This window comes from Grammomys surdaster, unplaced genomic scaffold (assembly GCF_004785775.1).
Source record: "Grammomys surdaster isolate TR1022 unplaced genomic scaffold, NIH_TR_1.0 61, whole genome shotgun sequence".
In the NCBI taxonomy this organism is placed as follows: domain Eukaryota; kingdom Metazoa; phylum Chordata; class Mammalia; order Rodentia; family Muridae; genus Grammomys; species Grammomys surdaster.
In genome coordinates this window covers 16,065,133-16,087,796 of record NW_021604563.1, presented here as the reverse complement: position 1 = coordinate 16,087,796, position 22,664 = coordinate 16,065,133, and the positions used below count along the sequence as shown (strand labels likewise).

General features: G+C 35.9%; 1 protein-coding gene across 3 annotated transcripts in view; it reads left to right on the top strand.

Annotated features, from left to right (window-relative positions):
* Positions 1–22,664, top strand: part of Dach2 (dachshund family transcription factor 2) — a 475,334-nt gene that overhangs the window by 356,967 nt on the left and 95,703 nt on the right. For all 3 annotated transcript variants that reach the window (XM_028783227.1, XM_028783156.1, XM_028783113.1), the window contains one exon: positions 10,256–10,428. In XM_028783227.1, coding sequence (XP_028639060.1) covers positions 10,256–10,428 — 173 coding nt within the window. The remainder of the gene's footprint in view (positions 1–10,255; positions 10,429–22,664) is intronic.

Here is a 22,664-nt window from a genome sequence, read left to right as displayed (position 1 = left end):
ACTCTACAAGTTACCAAAGGAGAAACATAAACATAAATGCAGCCATAAACCCTTTGATTTACGATGGTGATTGGTCTGCAAGATATGTTAGGACAGTGGTGGTACAAAACTTGTGGAAGTAACCAACCACCAACCTATCTCTAATTTGATTTAAGGCCCACTCCGCGAGATGGAATCCATAATTGTCACTCCTCAGGTAAACATGAATGTGAGACTAGACAGCCTGCACCTTGGGTAAAACAAAGTACCACTGCTTTAAACAATGACAACAAAAAATCATAGAAATGAAATGACTCCTAGTGACGTTCTGCTATATTCATATATCAGTGCCTTCATCATCCATCATCAGAGAAGCTTCCTCATGTAGCAGATAGGAGCAAACACACTCACAGGCAACATTATGGAGATAATGAGAAACTTTGAAACACTCAGCTAATATCTCCATCAATCCTTCCCCTCAGGGCTCAGGGAACACTGTGGAAGAGGAAGCATAAAGATTATCTGTTGTCTTAGAATTTACTTTTTTTAGTGGGATCCCAGAGTGTACAAAAGTGTAGGTCTCTTAATCTATATCTGTTTCTTGTATATTCTCTTAGACTCTTTTCCACTTGTTTTTCCATTTATCAGTTTTTGTTTTATTAAATTATATTTTATTTTATCATTAAAAGAACTCCCAACTGAAAAAGAAAAGTTATAGGTTATTTACCTAAAATGTAGTAGTCTAGAAATCATAACATACAAGGAAAAGTAAACAAAAATACAAATGGTAAACTATTTAAATTATCAGTGATTGTTGTCACTCTAGTTGGCTGTGTGAACCTAGGAGAGTAGGACCTTAAAATGAGACAGACCAAAGTTTTATATGATAATAAACTTTATTCAGGGCATCAGACAGTTTATATTCTAAGAGTTAGGCAAAATAGTATGGGCAAAGTTCACTTGAGTTTAAGTTGTATCCACTCAAAAGGCCAGGACACATGAGTTTAGGCTGTATACAGTCAACAGGAAAAAGTGTGCTTGAAAACATCATCTGAATAATAATAAGTTAGATAATGGGTAATCTAAAGAAAATGAACTCCTGTTCATTATACCTGGGAGCAGCACAAAAGCACATTCCAAGAACAACACATGTTATAGAGAAATAGGGATTATAAGACTTTTCTCTTGTTACTTGGACTTGTCCCATAAACCTTCAGACGTCTGCACATGCACTTTCATTTATGGATCATGTTTGAAAAAGTGATAGAATTTTTCTAAAATCATTGAAAAAGAAAGAAAACATGTCAAAAGTACAGTAATATGTTAAATACCAAAGCATTCTACAAGACAGCGTGTCACTCAGCCTGCAGAAAACCAAGGCAGAGAAAATGTAAGAAAGAATTTGGCACTACTGCCACAGACCTGATGCAAGAAACATAGTATGAACAGTAATTCAGAAAGAAAAAAATTGATACAGCTGGAACATTCTGAAATCAATCAAATAATGTAAATATTTTTCTTATTCTTAATTTAACATAATAGTCTGATCATAAAATAGCCAATTGGGTGATTATGTCTTGTAGATAAGAGAAATAAATCATACTAGGAGAGAAGATTTAAAAATACTCTTCAAAATTTTTGACCCAGAATTGTTCCTGTCTAAAGGAAATGCAGGGACAAAAATGGAGCAGAGACTGAAGGAAAGGCCATCCAGAGACTGGCCCAACTTGGGATCCATCCCATGTGCAGAAATCAAACATCGACACTATTACTGATGCCATGTTATGCTTGCAGACAGGAGCCTATCATGGCTGTTCTCTGAGAGGTTCTACCAGCAGTTTACTGAGACAGATGCAGATTCTAGCCAACCATTGGACTGAGGTCATGGATGCCTATGAAAGAGTTTCAGAAAGAGCTGAAGGGGATTGCGACCCCATAGGAAAACAGTATCAACTAACCCAGACTCCTCAGAGCTTCCAGAGACTAAGCCAACAACCAAAGAACACACATGGGTTGGTCCATGCCCTGCCCTGCCCTCCTACATATGTATCAGAGAACTGCCTTGTCTTGCCTCAGTGGGAAAGGATGTACTTAATCCTGTAGAAACTTGATGCCCCAGGGAAGAAGGATGCTAGCAGGTTGAGGTGGGAGTGGGTGGGTTGATGGGGGAGCAGCCTCTCAGAGGCAAAGGGGAGGGAGAACGGAGTAAAGAACTAGTGGACAAGGGACCAGGAAGAGGGGCAGCATTTGGGATGTAAATAAATAAAATAATTAATAAAAAATATTCTTTTCATATGGCATTTGTACTATCCATGTATTTATATAGCACTACATTTAGATGAGTTCTAAATCTACATGAAAACCTCTCCAGAAATAGGCCAGTTTATCCAAATCCAAACTATTAGCCATAAATTCATACACATCTGAGAAATGTGAGCAACAATAAATGTGCTCAGAAGAAAATGTTTATTGATGTGTGTGTGTGTGTGTGCATGTGTGTATAATTGAAGAAATAGAGTTCATGGATTTGAGAGAATTGAGGGATATTGGAGGAGTTGTAGAGTTGAGAGAAGAGTGGCAATGTTATTAATACAGAATTTATATATGAAGTTCTCAAAAAAATCATTAAATTTAAAATATTCCAAACCAAATAATAATCTTATCTATAAGGTGACATAAGAGGGAGAACAGAGACTAGGGAAAATAAGAAGTGTAATTGTTATAAATTGTATATAAATTGTTCCACTAAAACCTAAGAAGGCAGCAAAAGAGGGAAGATGGGATAAAAGAGATTAAGAAAACATGAAAACAACAAATAAATGTAGAAGCTACTTAAATTAGTTTAATGACCACTTATCAAGCAAATGGTCTGCAATGGCCAATTAAATGATAGCAGCTGATGTATGTATCCTAATAACATCAAACATGAGGTATTTTGCTTTCACTTGAAGGTGAATTTGCTCCCTTTGAAATTTTGTACTGACTCAGCAAAATGCAGCAAAACTAATAGCAGCCACAAACAATATTATAAAAACCAAAGATAATAAGAAACGTTGATAAAAGAAGAAACAAATATATGATTCCTAAGAGAAACTCATTTAAAACACAAATATATTTAGTAATTACAAAGGAAAGAGTACTAACTAGTATGCCAAAGAAATAAAAAGAAAAGTTGGAATAACTGTATTAATTTTCAAAGCCAACTTCAGGAGAACTAAAATTGAATTATCGATTTTATTTATAGTAGCATAATGTATCTTATAGTACTTCCACCAGATAACAGTGTTAAATTATGTGAGAAAAACTGATATAATTTAAAGGAAATAAATGAATCTACTCTTGAATCCTTTATCACCTACCTAGAAATAATTGACACATCTAGAAGATGGACATAATTGAGCTGAACAGCACAATTAAACAACTGAATTTAATTGACATTTCCAATTACTTTATCCAACAGTATAATAATACATATTTTTAAATTCACAGGGGATATCACCAAGATAAACTCAACATGGACCATAAAATCCACATTAACAAATTTAAAGAAATAGAACCTTATAAAATGCATCATTTAGGAAACAGTGTCTACTCTATTGCATGTGAACAGCTACTTATTATAGTGGAAGCCTATCAACTCAGATTGGTTAGCACATTACCTCAGATTAGACAGTGAATGCTCTTATCACCAAGATCTCTTTCCAAAAAAATCACATTAATGGAGACATGAGAGCACAGATACATCAGCAGACATGCTACCCCGGCTAATCATGCTACTTCAGAGTTTAGTGTTCTGGCTTCTGGGAATATTCAGAAGCATGGTATGTCATGCTTCTTATTTAGAAACACAGTATGCCAGATAGATTGACCACCAGATTCTATCTGAATGTTCTCCTACAAGAAGATAAATCAAACAAATCCAAACTAACTTCAAAAGAATCAATAAATAATTTTGTACTAATTGATGAAATTAAAAACAGAACTTCCATTTAAATGAATAATAGAAGTGAAAGCTATCCTTTAACAAGATTGATGACATAAATCTCTTGCCAGGTTAAGGAAAAGAAGAGGGACATGTTTTTATAATATCAGAAAAGGGTACTGATCTCATGTATATTAATAAGGTAATAGAAACTACTCTGAACTATTATATATTTTTATATTGTAGGCAAAACTTCTTGAAAGATACACTTTGACAATTATCTAACAAGAAAGACAAAATGATCTCAATGGTATATAAAATACATTAAAGAATTAAATATATAATTTGTAATTATTAGTCTTCCAAAACATGGGATACTGTGCGGCGCCTACCACCCCGACCAGCAGGGAAGAAAGACTCGCACACCAGTTCCTTCCAGCAGCAGTTTACTCAGGAGTTGCTAGTTACATGAAGCTTGAAGGTCTGCCCCCGAGCCAGCCCAGGAGTGAAGCTTTATACCCTGTGTAGGACTGCCCATGAGCCCATACCACGTCTCGCACTGTGATTGGTCAAAGACCCATGACACAAGATCAGGCCACCAGGAAGTACCGCCCCAGGACCAAACAAGGCTTGTTTACTACAAGTCTGCAAGGGCAAGCAGGCACCATCTTTAAGGCGTGGCAGCAGCGCTCCACAGGATACCACATCAAGATGTATTCACAGGAGAATATTAGACATTAAGGAAGAATTTATAACAGGTATCTATAAACTATTCTACAGTTTCTATTTGAAATAAAATTGAGTTATTTATTTATAAACATAATAATGTGTATAAACACAAAAATAAAACGATTGATAAATTGGAGTTTTGTAAAATTGAAATCTCTGTAGAACTTACAATTAGGAACTATACAGAAATGCCATAGAGTGGAGTTCTATTTTCCCCAAATACATATATGCTAAAAACTGATGGAATATATATATATTTAAAAATATAAAACATAGACAGAGACTTAAACAGAAACTTCAAAAAATAAAATAACTGTGTGGATCGAAAAAAAACTTACCAAAGCAATTTTTGCATCATATGTCATTAGAAATGTGTAAATTAAAATGAGATTTCATTATGCAATTATTATAATATGTAAAATCCAAAACTCTCTCAAACATATCCTGCTTATACATTTGTCAATCATAAGGAAAATGCTTTGATCCCAGATAAAATTGAAACCAGCATAGTCACTTAGAGGTCATTTTTGACCCATCTTATAATCCAAATAAAGTTTTTCATATTTGTCCTAATTAATGTGAAACATGTACCAACACAAACACCTACACATTAAGGCTTAGGATAGCTTTATAAATTGCTAAATATTGAAAGCAAACAAGATGTACTTAATTAGGTAAATGGGTCAAAAAACTATGATAATAAATGTTCTGGAACAATAAAAGTAAAAATATATGACCTATTCTGACTGATAAAAGGTGGAATCTCAGGGTCATTTTGATTTGCATTTCTCTGATGACTAAGGACTTTGAACATTTCTTTGATAAATGCTTCTCTGTCATTCGGAAATTCCTCTGTTGGGAATTCTCTGTTTAGCTCTATACCCTCTTTTTGATTGTGTTGTTTTGAGAATGGAAATATGAAACCTCACAGGATGGGAGGTAGAGGGAACCTCTCGAAAGTACTGGGACTTGGTAGATGAGAGACTCTCAGCACTCAAAGGACCTTAGATTAAATGTCCAACAATGAGTAGAGGGAACTTGTAGAGTTTCCCTCCAGTAAAAAAGACAGAGCATCAATGGAGAGATGGGGCTGCCATCCCACAGTAAAAAATTCTTACCCAGAATTGTTCCTGTCTAAAAGACTTCAGGGACAAAAATGGAGAAGAGACTGAGGGAAAAAGCCTCCAGTGACCAGCTCAACTTAGGATCCTTCTCAAGGGGAAGCTCCGAGGCCCGACACTATTACTAATGATATGATGTGCCTAGAGACAGGAGCCAAGCATGGATGTCCTCTGAGAGGCCCAACAATCAGCTGACTGAGACAGAAGCAGATAGTTACACCCAACCATTGGACAGAAGTCGAGCAACTTTGTGGTTGAATTATGGAAAGGCTGGAAGAAGTTGTGGAGGAGGGGGACCCCATAGGAAGACCAGCAGTCTCAACTAACCTAGACCCCCAGGATCTCTCAGACACTGAGCCACCAACCAGGCAGCCTACATGAGCTGACCTGAGGCCCCTGATACATACATAGCAGAGGACTGCGGGGTCTGGCCTTGGTGAGAGAAGATGTTCCTAACCCTCAAGAGACTTGAGGCCCCAGGGAGTGGGAAGGCCTGGCTGAAAGGGTGGAACATCCTCTTTGAGATGGGGGAGGAGGAACAGGATGAGGAACTGGGAGGGGAAACCTGGAGGAGAGCAACAGCTGGACTGCAAAAATTTAAACATAATTAATACACACACATACACACACACACACACACACACACACACATACTAGCATTCTTTATATAGATTTGAATAAGTGTTATGTGCACATTAGTAAGTGCAAAACAAAGCATCTGAAAAGACTAAATAATGCATGAGTCTAACTATATGACATTAGGAAAAAAAGCAAATCTACAGAGACAATAAAGTTTAGTAGCTGCCAGAGATTAAGTGGAATAGAATGTTTAAGAAAAAAACACAGTGAATTTTGAGATGTTGAAATCATTCTGTATGATACTAGAACTATAGACCCAAGATACTATAATTCAAAATTTGACTTCTAGTATAAACTAAGTAATTTGATGAATAATAATTTATAAGTAATGGTATACTTGTTGATAACAATATACTACAGTAATTCAGGATACTAATTAAAAAGTTAGTTGTGCAGGGACTGTGGGGCTACTGTATAGCAAAAATTTTTTTGCTTGTCTATTCTGCAAACCTAAAGGTACAAATAGTCTTAATGTTTTAATTTGAGATAGAATTGTATTGCTATCACCCGTCTATTTGTGTGTATGTATGAGAACATAAATACAACCTGCTTAGTCTGTTTTTCTTACTGTATATATGGTTTCTTGGATGACTACTCTGCATTGGACAACCAATAAGGGGTTTCTCTACTGGGAGAAGCAAAATATTCTTTAAAAACTTTAGATTTCAATTTTAAAAATTGCTGTGTTGTGTTGCATTATGCTGGGTTAGAGTTACAATTCCCAAGAAAGTCCTCCATGTGAGGTGATGCTATGGTGAGTTTCATCTGTAGAGAGATACAAATAGTATTGTAGATCTGGAGTGAAGAATACATGAGATAGCAGAACTAGAAATTCAATGACCAAACTCAAGGAAGTTGTGTGTTTTGCTAGTGTAGAAATTAATCACTGGAAGTTTACAAATTGGACTAAAGCTGTAACTGAAATGGCTTAAGAACAGCCAAAGACATTGGGAATTGTTATTGAACAGGGTTTTGTCTGATATCACTATAGAAATGAAAAAAAATCAATAGAAATCAACAAACATGACTTTAGACAAATTGATGTCAGATTTAGATGAACAAATGGAGTACAACTGAAGTTTGTACCCTTCATGATTAGGAAGAGGTGGTGTATCCATTTACATAAGAATGTTATGAGTTGCTAGAATATGAAGGTACAGCAAAAAAGATGCTGATAATAGCTTTCGTTAGGTCCTTGTGGTTAGCAGGAGTGGGAAGGCACATTCTGATGATGATTTTTTTAAACTCAGATTTTTCTTCATCACCATGTTATATATACATAGCTGGCACGTGAATTAAATAAACCACAGTGCTATCATGATTTATACTGTTGATGGGTTTTAATTTAATGTTTCCAGCTTTAGCAAAAGGTTGACCTAAGTAATTCAATATTTGCATATGCTTTGCATGTGTAACTAATATCAGGGTCACTTTTAAACTGGCCTCCAATGTAAATATTAGCTTAGAGTCTGAAGAATTTTAGTCGATTGACAATTAAGTATTGCAGGTCAGGATCTAAAAGTGTGACTCAAGTCCTTCGTGGTTATTTGAAATATTTGGTGAATTGTATTTTAAAACTGCCAATGAACTGTTGAATTCTGTTTGTAGTTTGCATTTAGTTTGCATGTCAATTGGATTTTAAGTAAGCATTTTTCTTGATGTGGCCAGATGGTGTCTGGGTGATGTTGAATATCATTTGAAAATGAGAAAAGATCACTTCATGATTAAAGGAAGTAGAAATTGAACTAAATCTTATTAAAGATTTTGAGATTAAAGGAAGACATTGATAACAACTTTTAATACACAGTTTATTTTTTGACTAAAATATTGTGAACATATTACAAGAATCAAGGTTTAAAATTATTTTTAATTTTGTAAAGAAAACCATTTAAGGTTATCAATGCTTATTATATGGAATATTAGATAAACATTTTAGGATAAAGATGAATCTTAATAATTATCATATATTACTTACTGTTTCATCATATGAAATGCATGATTAGTAAGGAATTTAAATGCATGAAAATGCAAATAATTTTGTATGACTGACAAGAAATTTCTACTTTGAGAGTTTTCACATACATGAGACATTCTGTGATCTTTATGTGTTTAGTTTATTTCACTTAAAACAATATTCCTTAGAATTATAAATATTTAAGAAGATGAATATGTGTGTTTGTTGGCCACATTCAATACATCATTATAATGTCACATTTTTACCCATAATTATTCAAATATGTTTCATATGTCAATTTATAATTAAATGCTTACAAAGAAATTTCAGAAACGATAACTTCCAGTAGATTGTTACAGATTATATACAAATGTATTAGAAAAACTCATCAATTGAAATCAAGACTTACTTTTGCTATTCCTTTGAGAAAAAAAAACTAAATGCAGTTTAGTGAAGGATTCCATTTGAAGTCAGTTAGTCTTTGCTGGTGATAACTTAATAATCCCAAGAGAAACATTTGATAGCTAGTACATTGATGTCATAAATCGTTTCTGAAATGTCCTTAAATGTTGAATGCTATAATATAGATAGGGACCTTTAATATATCTTATTCAACACATAGTCATAAAAAGTACAAAACATTCCACTTCTTGACTTTGATGTATTATTTAAATGTTTATGCTTCTTTTAGCCCTTGGACATCTGTCAGCATTTCATAGCTGTCTGCCACACAAACATTAGGGACAGGTGTGCTTATTATTAAGGAAGTTTTTAAAACTGCAGTGGTCTCAAGTGTTGAAAGACCATATAATCCTGACTTGTGTTTTATTATCTTATGTTCTTATTGCATTTCACAACAGCTTTAAATCAACCATCACAATTGAATAAAGAAGTCACATCTCAAATAAAACTATTTCTTCCTCTCAGCCTCTATCTAAGTTGGATTTCACTTTAAATTTTTATGTCAAATATGCAGGTTCACAGAGTGGGAGACAAGTGTTACCTATACCATGTGGTTGAGTGATAGAATTACTTCTATTAATGATTTAATAAATTGGACATCAGTGTCTGCTGAAAACACTCCTGAAACACTCTGAAAGAATGTCAGACAGGAAAATTGAGTAATATTATGTTACTGTAGGTAGGATCAATATGAGTACTGTCTATAACATTTTCATAGACCATTATAAATTGTAAAGTTTTAATTATAAATTATAAATTGTAATCCTATTTTAGAACACAAGGTTAAAAACATTGTTATATAAAAATTCTATAGAAGAAAAATTAAAAATACATTTTAAAATGCTAATGTTCACATGTTAGTCTAAATTCATCTTGCATCTCTTCAAAGACACTTCTAAATTCAGACAACTTAATAAGTAGTAAGCAGACAATTATTTTAGTTTGCAGCATTTACCTAATGACATGCCTGTGACTATCACAAGTAGAATGTATAACAGTTTAGAGTTATTCCTTAAGATATCTAAAACACTTGAAAATCATTTCAAATTGCAATAAAGGCATTGAATTCCTGGCAATATAAACAACACTGACATTTGCAATTATAATGGAAATCAGGTTAGTACATTAACATGATACTTATTTTTTATTCACAAAGATATAAAATTGGAGTTTTAAGCATTCCTTTTATTGACATATTTTCTTTAATAATTTGAAACTCAGGCAATCTGTATTCTGCCTGACTAACTCGCCTATTTAAATCTTTTAAAGATAGTAACATACCAGAAACTATGTGACTATCAAAAGATTCCATTGATAGTATTGATGGCCCAAAATGTTACTGTTGTGCAATAAAAGAAATTTAAAATGCTATAATAATGAACAAGAATGCTTTAGAAAATCTTCCTCTTGCCATTATGTAAATATTTTAATGTGTACTGTCTCTTTTAGGTCTGGATCTCCCATTTATGATGATGCCTCATCCCCTACTTCCAGTCAGCTTACCTCCTGCATCAGTTGCCATGGCAATGAATCAGATGAATCATCTCAATACTATTGCCAACATGGCTGCTGCAGCCCAGATTCACAGTCCACTCTCCAGAGCTGGTGCCTCTGTTATAAAGGTAGGAATCACTATTTTGAAGAAGACGAGGGTATTAATTGCATACAAACTTTGATAAATATCAGCAGTACCACTAAATCTTCAGTACTAACACATAGATCATTGATTCTATTATTATGCAGTATCTTAAAGTCTGGTTTCTGACTAGGCCTGCTAGGTTTTGTTATTGTTCGGGTTTGTTGTCTTTCTACTGCCACAGATCTCCTTTTTACTCAAATCTTGTGTCTTGAAATCAAGTGCCCTGTATATAGGATGTACAGCCAAACTAATCACAGGGAGCGCTGTTGTGTAAAACACATTCCTATTTGTGGGATGATATGATGCAACATTGTGCATCTTTTTGAAGTGAAAACTGTAAGGTATTCTTTACTGTACAGTATTTATGCTTTTATTTTATATTTTGTGCTTTGGTCCCAGTTCTAGTTTGTCACTGATTGATTAAACAGCCTGAAATATGATAAGTCCCTCTCTTGAATGTATTTCAATTGTAAAATGAAAATAACAGTAATTGTCTATTCTATTTGACTAACTAGAGATAATATGAACAAAATATTTGTTAAAACCAGTAAAGCATAGCTAGGGAAATTGGTCAGTCACTGAAGCACTATCACATGAAGACCTGAGTTCAGATTGCTAACACTACATAAAAAGCTAGCCATTGTCATACATTTCTATAACCCTATCATTGGCAGGGTAGACACAGCCAGATCTATAGTGCAGGATGTCCAATTATTCTAGTCTGTCAAGCTAGGAGAAGATGTTTTCTGATATTAGGAAATGTATTAGAGTTGATGGACTTTAACTGGAAAAGTGATCTTTTTTTATACAGTCTCATATATTTCGGTGATCATGTAAAAATATCCTACTTGTTTGAATATTTTCACACAGATTTAACTAAGAATTAGAATTGCTTTCGTGAACAAATTGTCCAAAGACATTGCTTAAAATGAAATAGACTCTGTGGTTTAGAGAACTTGTAATTCTTGCAGAGGTGTAAAGGACCTAGGTTGAGGTCCTAGCACCCACATTCAGATTCATGCTACCTTTGTGAGCTTGGCAGTGTTGGTGGGTGCCTTTAATCTCAACATCGGGAGACAGAGGCAGGTAGATCTCTGAGTTCAAGGCCACTTTCTTCATTTACAGTTATAGAATAACTTTTGATAGATTAACAGAATATATTTAAATAAATGTTGCTCATTGTTTTATTGAATGTGTGAATTAAACTCATTATTTCTTCAAAACTATATAATCATGAATTTTAGTATTTTATACACAAACAGATGTTCCAATTATAAAATGCCACATCACTATGACAAATTTGCTTTATATTAGGGAATATCTCAGTGGCTTGTTTCATACAAACCTCCTGTTTGTTGACGAATAGAATCCAACATTTTAAATTTATTCGTCTCTCATATATTACACCCTGACCACAATTTCCCTTTCTCCTCTCCTTCCAGACCCTCTCCCCCTACTGCCTCTCTTCTCTCCCAGATCTGCTTCTCAGTTTTCCTTCAGAAAAGGGACACCCTCAAAGGAATATCAACCAAACATGACATAATATGTTACAATAAAATTAGGCACATCCTCTCTTATTAAGGCTGGACAAGGCAACCCAGTCGGAGGAAAAATTTCCCTAAAGCAGGCAAAATATTCACCACTACCAGCAGCAGCAGCAGCAGCAGCAGCAGCAGCAGCAGCAGCAGCAGCAGCAGCAGAACAAAAAAAAAACAACAACAACAAACCAAAAAAAACCAATTCTACTGAAATACATATCTTAATTTCTGTAATACACAAATATTCTCACCAAGATTGATTCCATGCCCCTACAAGTAAATAACTAAACCACAAAATCAAAAAAATTAACATTGACCCAGGAGGAGTTGGCTTCAACAGAACACATTTGTATTAAAGCCTTCCAAATAATATGAAAGCTTTGCAAACACCTCTATGTCAAATTCCTGAATGTTCATTAAACTAAACAAAAATAAATTTTCTAATCTGTTTACTTATCCATTTGTATTCAAAGTGTCAGGAAACATAACAAACTAAAAGTTTGGGAAATCATCAAGAAAGTAATAAGCAGTTTGATTATCAATTTAATTTATGCCTAGCTCTTTAACACAAAATGAACTCAAGATTAAAGATAGATGGACAGAATTAGATTTGAACCATGTTCTTCAAATTATATAAATACTTCCACCACAGTGTTAAAATGTTGTTTTCCTCCCCCAAAAGGGGAAAATTATAATTTTTTTTAGGTCTTGGACATATGAGGAAGAATACATGTATTGTTTTTGATTGATTTCTTCAGTTGCATGGATGACACTATTATTATTATTATTATTATTATTATTATTATTATTATTATCTTTACATCCTTCTCACTGACCCCTCCCTGTCACCTTCTTTCACAATCCCTCCCCCATTTTCCCTCTCTTCTCCTATGAGCAGGTGGGGACCCCCAGTGTTTCCCCCAACACTGGCATTTCAAATCTTTGAGAGGCTAGGCACTTCCTCTCCCACGGAGGCAAGACAGGGCAGCCCAGCTAGAAGAACATATCCCACAGACAGACAATAGCTTTTGGGATAGCCCCTGCTCCAGTTGTTCAGGACCCACATGAAGACCAAGCTGCACATCTGCTACATGTGTGTGGGGAAGCCTAGGTCCAGCCCATGTATGTTCTTTGGGTGGTAGTTCAGCGTCTGAGAGCCCCAAGGGTCCAGGTGAGTTGACTCTGTTGGTGTTACTGCAGAGTTCCTGTCTACTTCTGGACCCATAATATTTCCTCCTATTCTTCCATAAGAGTCTCTAATCTCCATCCACTGTTTCTCTGTAGATGTTGTACTTATTATTATTAATCATTCCATTAGTTTATACCTCAAATGATATCTGCTTCCCAGTGTTATCCCACTTCCCAGTTACCCCTCCACCACACCCACATCCCACATATGCCCTCCCCACTCCCTGTAACTCGATGCTTCCAAGAGTAGGTACTTGCTACATGTTGTTATTTCAATTTTAATCAATTAATGAAGATGGATTTCAGGATTCCTCATTTGTAATTTGACACATTTCAATTATTCAACAACAACATGTTATATTTGGCTAATATATTAGGCAATAAAAGCAAGTAAGATTTATATCATTGAGGTAAATTTTATTGGCTTGAACCACATTCCACAGTGCAGTTGAAAAGTCCAAAACTATCAGTTGTCTTCCAAAAATAAACAGTAAATTTATTTAAAAATAAACGTGAGAGGCCTAATGAGATTGGCCAGTGAGAGAATATTTTCTGCCAAGCCAAGCCTCATAATCTAAGTTCAATGCCCAGGATCTGCATGTTGTAAAGGGAACTCTATACGTGCTATGTCTCTCTCTCTCTCTCTCTCTCTCTCTCTCTCTCTCTCTCTCTCTCACGCACACACACACACATACACACACACACACACACACACACACACACACCAAATAAGTGAATAAATATATGGTTAAAAAAGAAATACATATCAACCTGTGTATTTCAATTAGCCTTGTGGTTTGTAAGAAAAGAAGGTCATTGCTATATATATTACTATTATTTTTGTTATTGTCCATTTGAATGTAGAATGAACATTTATTTAATGATTAGAAAAAAATTAATGTGTACAAATGAGTACATTTTTCTTGATATGTTACAATTCTTGAGAATCTGTAAAAAAATGTCTTCTCATTACATATAGGGCCCCTGTGAACTAGCCAAGAAGTGCTTCCTCACAAGTCTAAGTTATTGAACCAGTATGTTTATTGAAGTTACTTTCAAGGGTACTGGTATGGTTACTTGGGTAACTCAGAATGGTTGAAGAATCACAAATGCTTCATTCCTGGTATTTCCTGTGTACTTTGCAGGCAGTTCAGTTGATTGAATGGTCTTCCTTTCCTTGCAATTTCATTACTTATGCAACCTTAAGGAGAGGACTTGTCAAGCTTATAGGTTTCAATAGCTTCCAAGGCATTGTAAGTTTTACTTCCTGAGATTTTTTATAAGCTCCTATCCTCCCTCTAGGTGGGCTATTTCAATTTGGGGAAAATAACCACACAACACCTTTCTCCTTTGTCTGAAGAAAATCCTTAAGTCCCTCCTTCCCTTTCTTTTGTGGTGTTTAGTGAGCCTTAGATGGGGTAATGTAGATGTCTGATTATTTTCTTCCATCAGGCCATCATGGTACTACAATAGTCATTTTTTCTTAGGAGTATAAGTAGATATGAGTCTCTGCAATGTACCACAAGTCACTGAAGAAAGTAATTGCTCCCCATAACTGACTGAAGCTGGCAGCAATAGTAGTTTTTGGAAATAAATGCAAATGTCTAGAAGAAAATTTGACAGACATATAACCTGCAATTAATAGCAGTTATTTCTGCACTAAGATCTGTGACTACTCTACTCATAAGCCTTTGCTCTACCTTACAGTAGTACTAGATTAGGGTTGTGCCCATGAAGGGGCCTATGGATCTAATTAGAAAGGTTTTGGCTATTTTTTTTAATGTCCTGCCATTGTTATACCAACAGGAATATCTTGTCTGACATTTTAATAGTGTATCACATGGGTTTTCCATTAGGACTATTGACAATAATTCTACAACAACATGGAAGAAACATCCTTGTACTTTGAAAAGTAACCAGCAGTGAGGAAGCTTGATATACCTATGTCCTGCATCCAAAGGATGCTTCGATTTTTAGCAGTAGACATTTTACATCCTAATACTGTTATGAGTCCAACAACAGTGACAATAGCCTCAACTTTTTCCTTGGTCAATAGGATTGTTTTAATTTGTTTTTTTAAGTGTTTTAGAATTTCATTAAGATACAGTGTGTTTGTCATATCCATCTTCCATTCTTCTAACTTCTTCAAGATTCCCTCAACCATGTCCTCTTCAAGTTTCATGCCTTCTTTTGTTAAAAATAAATAAAATCTATGGAATCTGATAAGTCTCTGTATATTTGCATGAGAATGGGAGCATGGACAACATAGCAGAAACCACATCACTAAAGGAAATTGACTCTCCTTCCCTTAGCAACCATTAGTTCCCAATATCTAGACATTGGGGCTTCAAGAGACTTTCGTGTCTCTATGATGGCATTTTGATAGACTCTTACTTTTTAAAAAATTTTATTGGATAATTTCTTTATTTACATTTCAAATGTTATTCCATTTCCCAGTTCCCCCCTGGAACCCTCTATCCCATACCCTCCCTTGCTTCTATGAAGGTATTCCCCCACCTACCCACCCACTCCTGCCTTCCTGCCCTTGAATTCTCCTACACTGGGGCATTGAGCCTTCACAGGACCAAGGACTGCTCACAGCCAACCATTGGACTGAGCCTGGAGTCCCCAATGGGTTCCCCAATTAAGGAGTTTGAGAAAGGGCTGAAGGAATTGAAGGGGTTTGCAACCCCATAGGAAGAACAATAATATCAACTAACCAGAACCCCCCAAAGATCTCAGGGACTAAACCATCAACCAAGGAGTCCATGTGGAGGGGCCCATGGCTCCAGCCACATATGTAGCAGAGGATGGCCTTGTTGGATAGGCTCTATCTTATAAAGACAAATACAGCTGCTTTGTGCCCATAAGCAACAGTCCTGTCATGTCTAGAAGACACTGTTATTCAGCAGTCTTCTCCAAATTCTGACTCTTTCAGTCATTCTTCCCCATTTTCCATGATGATTCCTGAGTTTTGGGAAATACTCTTTGTAAAATGTAAGTCCCGTTTTGTCTGAGCACTCCAAAGGCACATATTTTCTGTACTTTGACCAGTAGTGAGTCATTAACCTCCATCTACTATAAGAAGCTTTCTGATGAGTAAAAGGAGCTATACAAGTTTGTGAATGCAAAGATGAATGTTTAGAAAAGAATCTGATACTATATCCATCAAACAAAATATAGTTATTCTTAAGAATCCATCCCTCATTTAATCTAACACATCTGTGAGTTCTGAAAGTACCTTTTCCCACCTTTACAGAATACATTACTTTTAACACTTCAGCTTCTTATACTGTTCTACCAGATGCTTTTTCAAATCTCTTACACACACAACATTTTACTTTCCATGTAATGAAGCTTTTCACAGGAGATATAGACAAACCGTAAAAAGGGTAACCACCATCCAATCCAAGCATGTTCTAGCTGATACAAGGGATCAGCAAATAAAGACATACTAAATAAACATATCAACATGTTCTAATGCAGCATGAATAGATTCCATGACTTGTATGAATTGTTCATTAAAGAACAATATTAAGTATAGCAATGTGAATGACAGGTTTTATCATATTAAGCTCTCTATAATCTGTATTCATTTTTCATGAGGAATCCAGTTTCCTTATCCTGGGGTGCTACCTGGGGCCTCTTTCATATGCCTATGTCCAATCATGATGGGCTCAGTGGGGACTGCTCAAGCTGCTTGGCTTGGCACAGGGCCTAGAGGCAATAAGCTAATTCTCTTGCTTGCTGTGGCTGTCAGTCTGGAGAAATCTTGGGTCTGAAAGTGTGGTACTCTGCAGTGGATCAAACTGGAACCTTTCCCTTAGATACAATTTCTGAGAGTTTCATGTGCTGAATGAACAATTCCATTATATCTTTCTAAAGGAAAGAAATGAACAAATTTTCTGTATGCACATAACTTATGTGGCACAAGATTAATCTTTTAAAATTTGCACTGTTCTATCACTTACCACATTTATGAACTGCTATGTAGATATAAATTCTTATTGAAATTTAATAGTACAGAGTTTTTCTTTCTGTAATCTTTTCCCTAATTCCAGCTCATCAAAAGTCATGACATAATTACTTTCAAGAGATACAGAAAAACTGGAGTTTAGATTTTTATGTTGCTTTCTTTTTCAGATTGCATAGCACACTATGAAGCCAAATTACATGTAAGACTAAATAATGCAAAATGGTCTCCTACTTAATAATGATCATGCCCCACCACTGGGATAAAGAACAACACCAATCACATAGCAGTCCCTAAAATACTGTTCAATTAACTTCTTGCTTTTTAAACTATTTATTGATTCTTTGTTGAGTTCCACATGATGCACTCCAGTTCTGCTCATCTCCCCATCCCTTTATATTAGCCATTAGCTCTTATAACACAGCACCCAAATAAAACTCATAAGCAAACAAACAACAAAACCCAAAGCGTAGACAATATCTCATTGTGAAAGCTGTAGTATGTCACAGTGTGCCCCTTTGTCCACATATCTTCACTTTCAAATGTTCATTTCAGTGAGTCTTTAATTTGGTTTGACTTCTTTGGCTTCTGTAACACCATCAATATTGGATCTTCATTTGGGACTTCTCCAGGCTATCCTGTTGTTGTCCCATGTCATGAAGATTCTACAGCTTTGGAACTGTAGGACTGGCCCTTTCTCAATTTCCAAAGCTGCCATTGACAGGAGTCAGCGTCAGCTCTCCTGCCCTCATACTTTCAGGGCCAGCTTACCTTGACTGTGCTGCTAAGTCAATGTTCAGGCCCCACTTTCCAAAGTGCTGTAGTCTGTGAGACACTGGGACAACTATGCTCTTACACTCTCCAGGCTGGCTCTCTAGAACCTTTGCCATAAGGGCTAGCTCCCCTATACTGCCCAGGTGTGATGCTGGGTCCTCTCTCCAGAATGCTACAGCAAGTGAGGGGGTCAGGGCAATCTCTTCTGCTCTCATAAACCCAGGGTCAGCACTCCTGGCTACTGCAGGTAGCAACAGGGAGAGGGGGAGGAATCACCCCTCCACTCACATCACCCCGTGCCAGACAAATGGGGGTGGCTAGCTCTCCCATGCATTTACCCTCTAGGCCAGCTCACCCTAGACCCCTTCTAAAGTGGCAGCTCTACAGGGATGCCCAGGCAAGGTACATGGCCTGTCTTTTTGATTGCTGCAATTTGGTGAGGGATAGAGCCAACTGATCAAATCTTGTGACTACAAGGCAAGTTCTGCAGATTGCTGCAGGTGGAGGGGGTAAGGGGAAGGGCATCAGCACCCTCGCACTCACACCACCTTCTGGCAAATCAGTGGTGGAGTCAGGTCTCATTTACTGTGTTCTCAGGGCTGGCTAACCTACTACCACTGCTCTGGGCCAGCACTACTGTGTTGCCAAGGCTAGATGCAGGGACCACTTTCCTGAGTGCTGCAGCTGGAGTGGGGCAGGGCCAGTTACCCTGCTTTCATGACCCCCCAGGCCAACTCTCCCAACTGTTGCAGGTCTTAAGGAGCAAAGTGGGGGTGGGGGGCGTCAGGCCAGTTATACACAGTCGCTGGATATCCATGTGGTCCCTGGAAGCAGCTTCATCCAGGGACATTGCCATGTTTTCTAGTGGTAAAAGAACCGTGGACATCATCTTTGACCACTGCTGCTGCATAACCATGGGCTCAGACATGGGCCTTGGTTATATATATATAATCTTAATCTATACTCCAGGATGGGCTCTTTTCAATCCATGGGAAAGAGCTACCTAAAACATGAAAATAATTTGAAACAGATATAGGAGATAAAAATGATTTGGATATTTTAATACTATTTGTGAGTTTAGTCATTTTACTTTGCTAGTTAAGTAAGACTCAAGTATAAATAGGTTTCTTAGAAAATTGTATGACACTATTTGTGTAGATTTGAATTTGGTTAGCACCCATTGTCACCATGTTACTTGAGACAAATAAATTAATCTCCTTGTGACTTAGTTTGCCTCATCTCCCAATGAAATGAGTATGATAATTGTTCCCCCTTCTGGGCATCAACATAATGCTACATGATATAAAATATGTAAGCACACTTGAATCAATACTTTGTATATAGTGCTTAGTATATTTTAGGTCATGTTAATTTATGTGTTATAAACCATGATCCATATAATAATAGCTATGAGTAATATGATTTATAACTAGACTGTGGCAGAACTTCCCTTTAAATATATTCTTATGAAAGTTCATTTGTTAGTATATGGGTACAGGTTGCTCAATCTAGGCTGGTTTGCATGGATGGGTCCCTCTTGCTTTGGTGGTTTCTTGTGCTTTGATTCCAAGAGAAGTGCGTTTTATTTAGGTGGTAACTAGACACGAGTACACAATATTTAAGATTTCATTTTTAATTGTGCGTGTGTTTATGTGTGTGTGTGTGTGTATGTGTGTGTGTGTGCCCATGCGTATCTGTGACTGTGTGGATATATGTGCAGGTGCCTACAGAGAACAGAGGCCCTAGATATCTTTGAAATTGGAGCTACAGGCAGTGTATTCATTCTGACCTAGAAGCTAGTATTCAAACTTGAGTCCTCTGGGGGAAAACAAAAACAAAAAAAAAAACAAAAACAAAAACAAAAAAACAAAAAACAAAACAAAACAAACCCCCAAAAAACAGTATATGCTGATCTTAACTCTTGAGCCTCTAGTCCGAGGGTACATATATCAATATCAAAGTTGAGCTCCACCTTCTCTTGAGAGACTACTGGCAGTTTCTTCAGTGACATAATCACTTTAAAGTTGACATTGCTCCCATAAATAATCACCTTGTCCATGCCTTGACACAAGACTAATTCATCTTTATGGGACACACACACACACACACACACACACACACACACGGCATGAAGGCATGAAAGCAGGGTTTTCAGTGAGATAGGAAGGGTGATACAAAAGGAGAACGTGGGTTAAAAGTAGTAAAATTCATTATATAAATGTATGAAATGTCCAACAGAAAGGAACAAACACGTTTATGTGAATTCTAATTTACCTTAATTAATTATTGAATGTTTACATTTGGGCTAATTAGGCTTTACCTTGGAGGTTAAGCATCTACATGCCATATTGGCCCTCCATCTATCCATAGTATAAATTATTAGGAGGTCAAAAATATTTGTGTTAATGTTAAGAATTTAATGTTTATTAAATTGGAGAATAGTTTTCAATGTAAACAATCAGCAGTACAAGCTTTAACTTCAAAAGTGTAAATGATAATACATTTGAACAAATGTTTACTTTACCTGTTCTTGTTATTTTGTCAGAATCTACTGTGGCGATGTTGCTATATGCCAAGCACATAGTAGATTTTAGTTCTGGCTCAGATACTTTTAGTGTCAGCTCAGCTATTAGCATTTGTAGCTAATAAGAAATATAACCATAACATGAATTGGAAATAACATTACGATCATTAGGCTGGCAAGTGTTACATATCATTATATGTGGGAAGATTCTGAAAGAAAATAAAAACAGGACTGGTACATTGGTATACTTAATGTTGAGACTCTGATGTGTTGTATATTATTTTCTGCATTTTCAGAAGCTTTGAAATGCCTTTGTGTCATAGTTTTCTCTGATAAATCTAAGGAATTTAAGTAGGAAACAGTTATCTGGCTGTTTACCAATATCATCTGCTTAGCTATGTTTCTTGTTTGGCTGAGCAGCTGGCAATTAATGAATTGATAGGAAATGGTCACAAGGCAGTGGCATTAGCATGTGAACATCTGGTATTAAAATTAGTCAACACAGGGTTTTTGGTGATTATTCGAATTTACTGAAAATCATTATTTAAATCTTACTCTAAGTGTTCTATAGCAAAACAAAGCTATTACTGTCTTTTAGGACATGAGAGGGAAATTCACTGGATCCAAATGGAGGTTTGTTTGTCTTTGTTGGTTTATTTGTTTGGGTGGATGGCAGAGTTCCAAGTCTACAACATAATTTAGATGCTGTGCATTTTCCACTGAATATGCATTCTGCCACTTGAGTCCATTTACATGCTATAAACAGATATTGCAGCTGATTCCCTTAATCTATCATACTCTTCCGGGATAAGTTGATCACACTGGAGAGGTGAGAGAACCCTTTGTCTAAATATCACATAGGTTACACATTTAGTGTGCACATAACATTTTACATTTTTCATGATTGTATGTTCCAACAGCACCCCAAATCTGGCATCATTTTTAATGTGCCATATTACGATGTCTTTTCCAATTTGGGATTGATATTATCACTCCAAGACTGACAAATGAAATCCCCTAATATCTAAAGTAGATTTTCTTAGTGGTAAATGACTTAGCCACCTGTGGAGGTAAAGTGGTAAGAGTTATTGTCTTGTAAATATTAAATACATATACATACATACTGGGCTTATACATTTGTAAGTCCAATTATAGAATGAGGAAATTCACAATTACCATAGTGCATTTTTTTTCTCCACAATAGATTCCTAACCTATCTCCTTCTAAGTTTGTGAAAAATGATGTAATCATTTATGTACCTTAAATTAAAAAGTGAATTTATGATTGTGAAACATATACTGAATGTTAGACTTATGAAAATTCATAAAGTACACTGATTTTATTACTTTAAAATATCAGTTGTCTAGAGATCAAATTCTGCATTAGAACTATTGGTAGTTTAAGTCAACAGCAACAATGAAAAAAGCCTTTATTTCTCCCTCTTTCTTACAACACTAAAATCTGTCAAGTTTCAAGCTGTTCTGCTTTTGTAGAACTCTGATGACAACAGAGAAAGAACCCATCAACCATATTAAAAATATCAAGACAAATGCAGAAATAAAGTAACTACCATTCAGATTAACTTTCAAAAGTTTTAAACTACGTAAGTATTAAAATACCATTAAATCCTTCAAGAAGTCATTTATAAATTAACATTTGCATATGTTATTACAGTGCAAGCTAAATTCAAATCAAATAAAAGTGTGAAAAGGCAAGTGTGATGGTTTCTATATGTTCAGACCAGGGAGTGGCACTATTTGAAGGTGTGGCCTTGTTGGAGTAGGTGTGTCACAGTAGGTGTGGGCTTAAGACTCTCATCCTAGCTGCCTGGAAGCAGTATTCAGTTAGCAGCCTTCAGATGAAGATGTAGAACTCTCAGCTCCTCCTGTACCATGCCAGCCTGGATGTTGCCATGTTCCCACCTTGATGATAATGGACTGAACCTCTGAACCTGTAAGCTGGCCCCAATTAAATGTTTTCCTTTATAAGACTTACCTTGATCATGGTATCTGGTCACAGCCATAAAACCTTAAGACAACAAGTTATATATTACATAATTTCATTGAATGCTTTAAAGAATCAAAACAATAAAATACCAGAATGAAAGGGTCAAAAATGTGGTAGTCATCATTAAAAGGCAACAAATAATATGTGCACTTGCATATAATCATATGACAGAGATCTTTACTTCAGACACATCAGTACTAAGTACTCTATAAAAT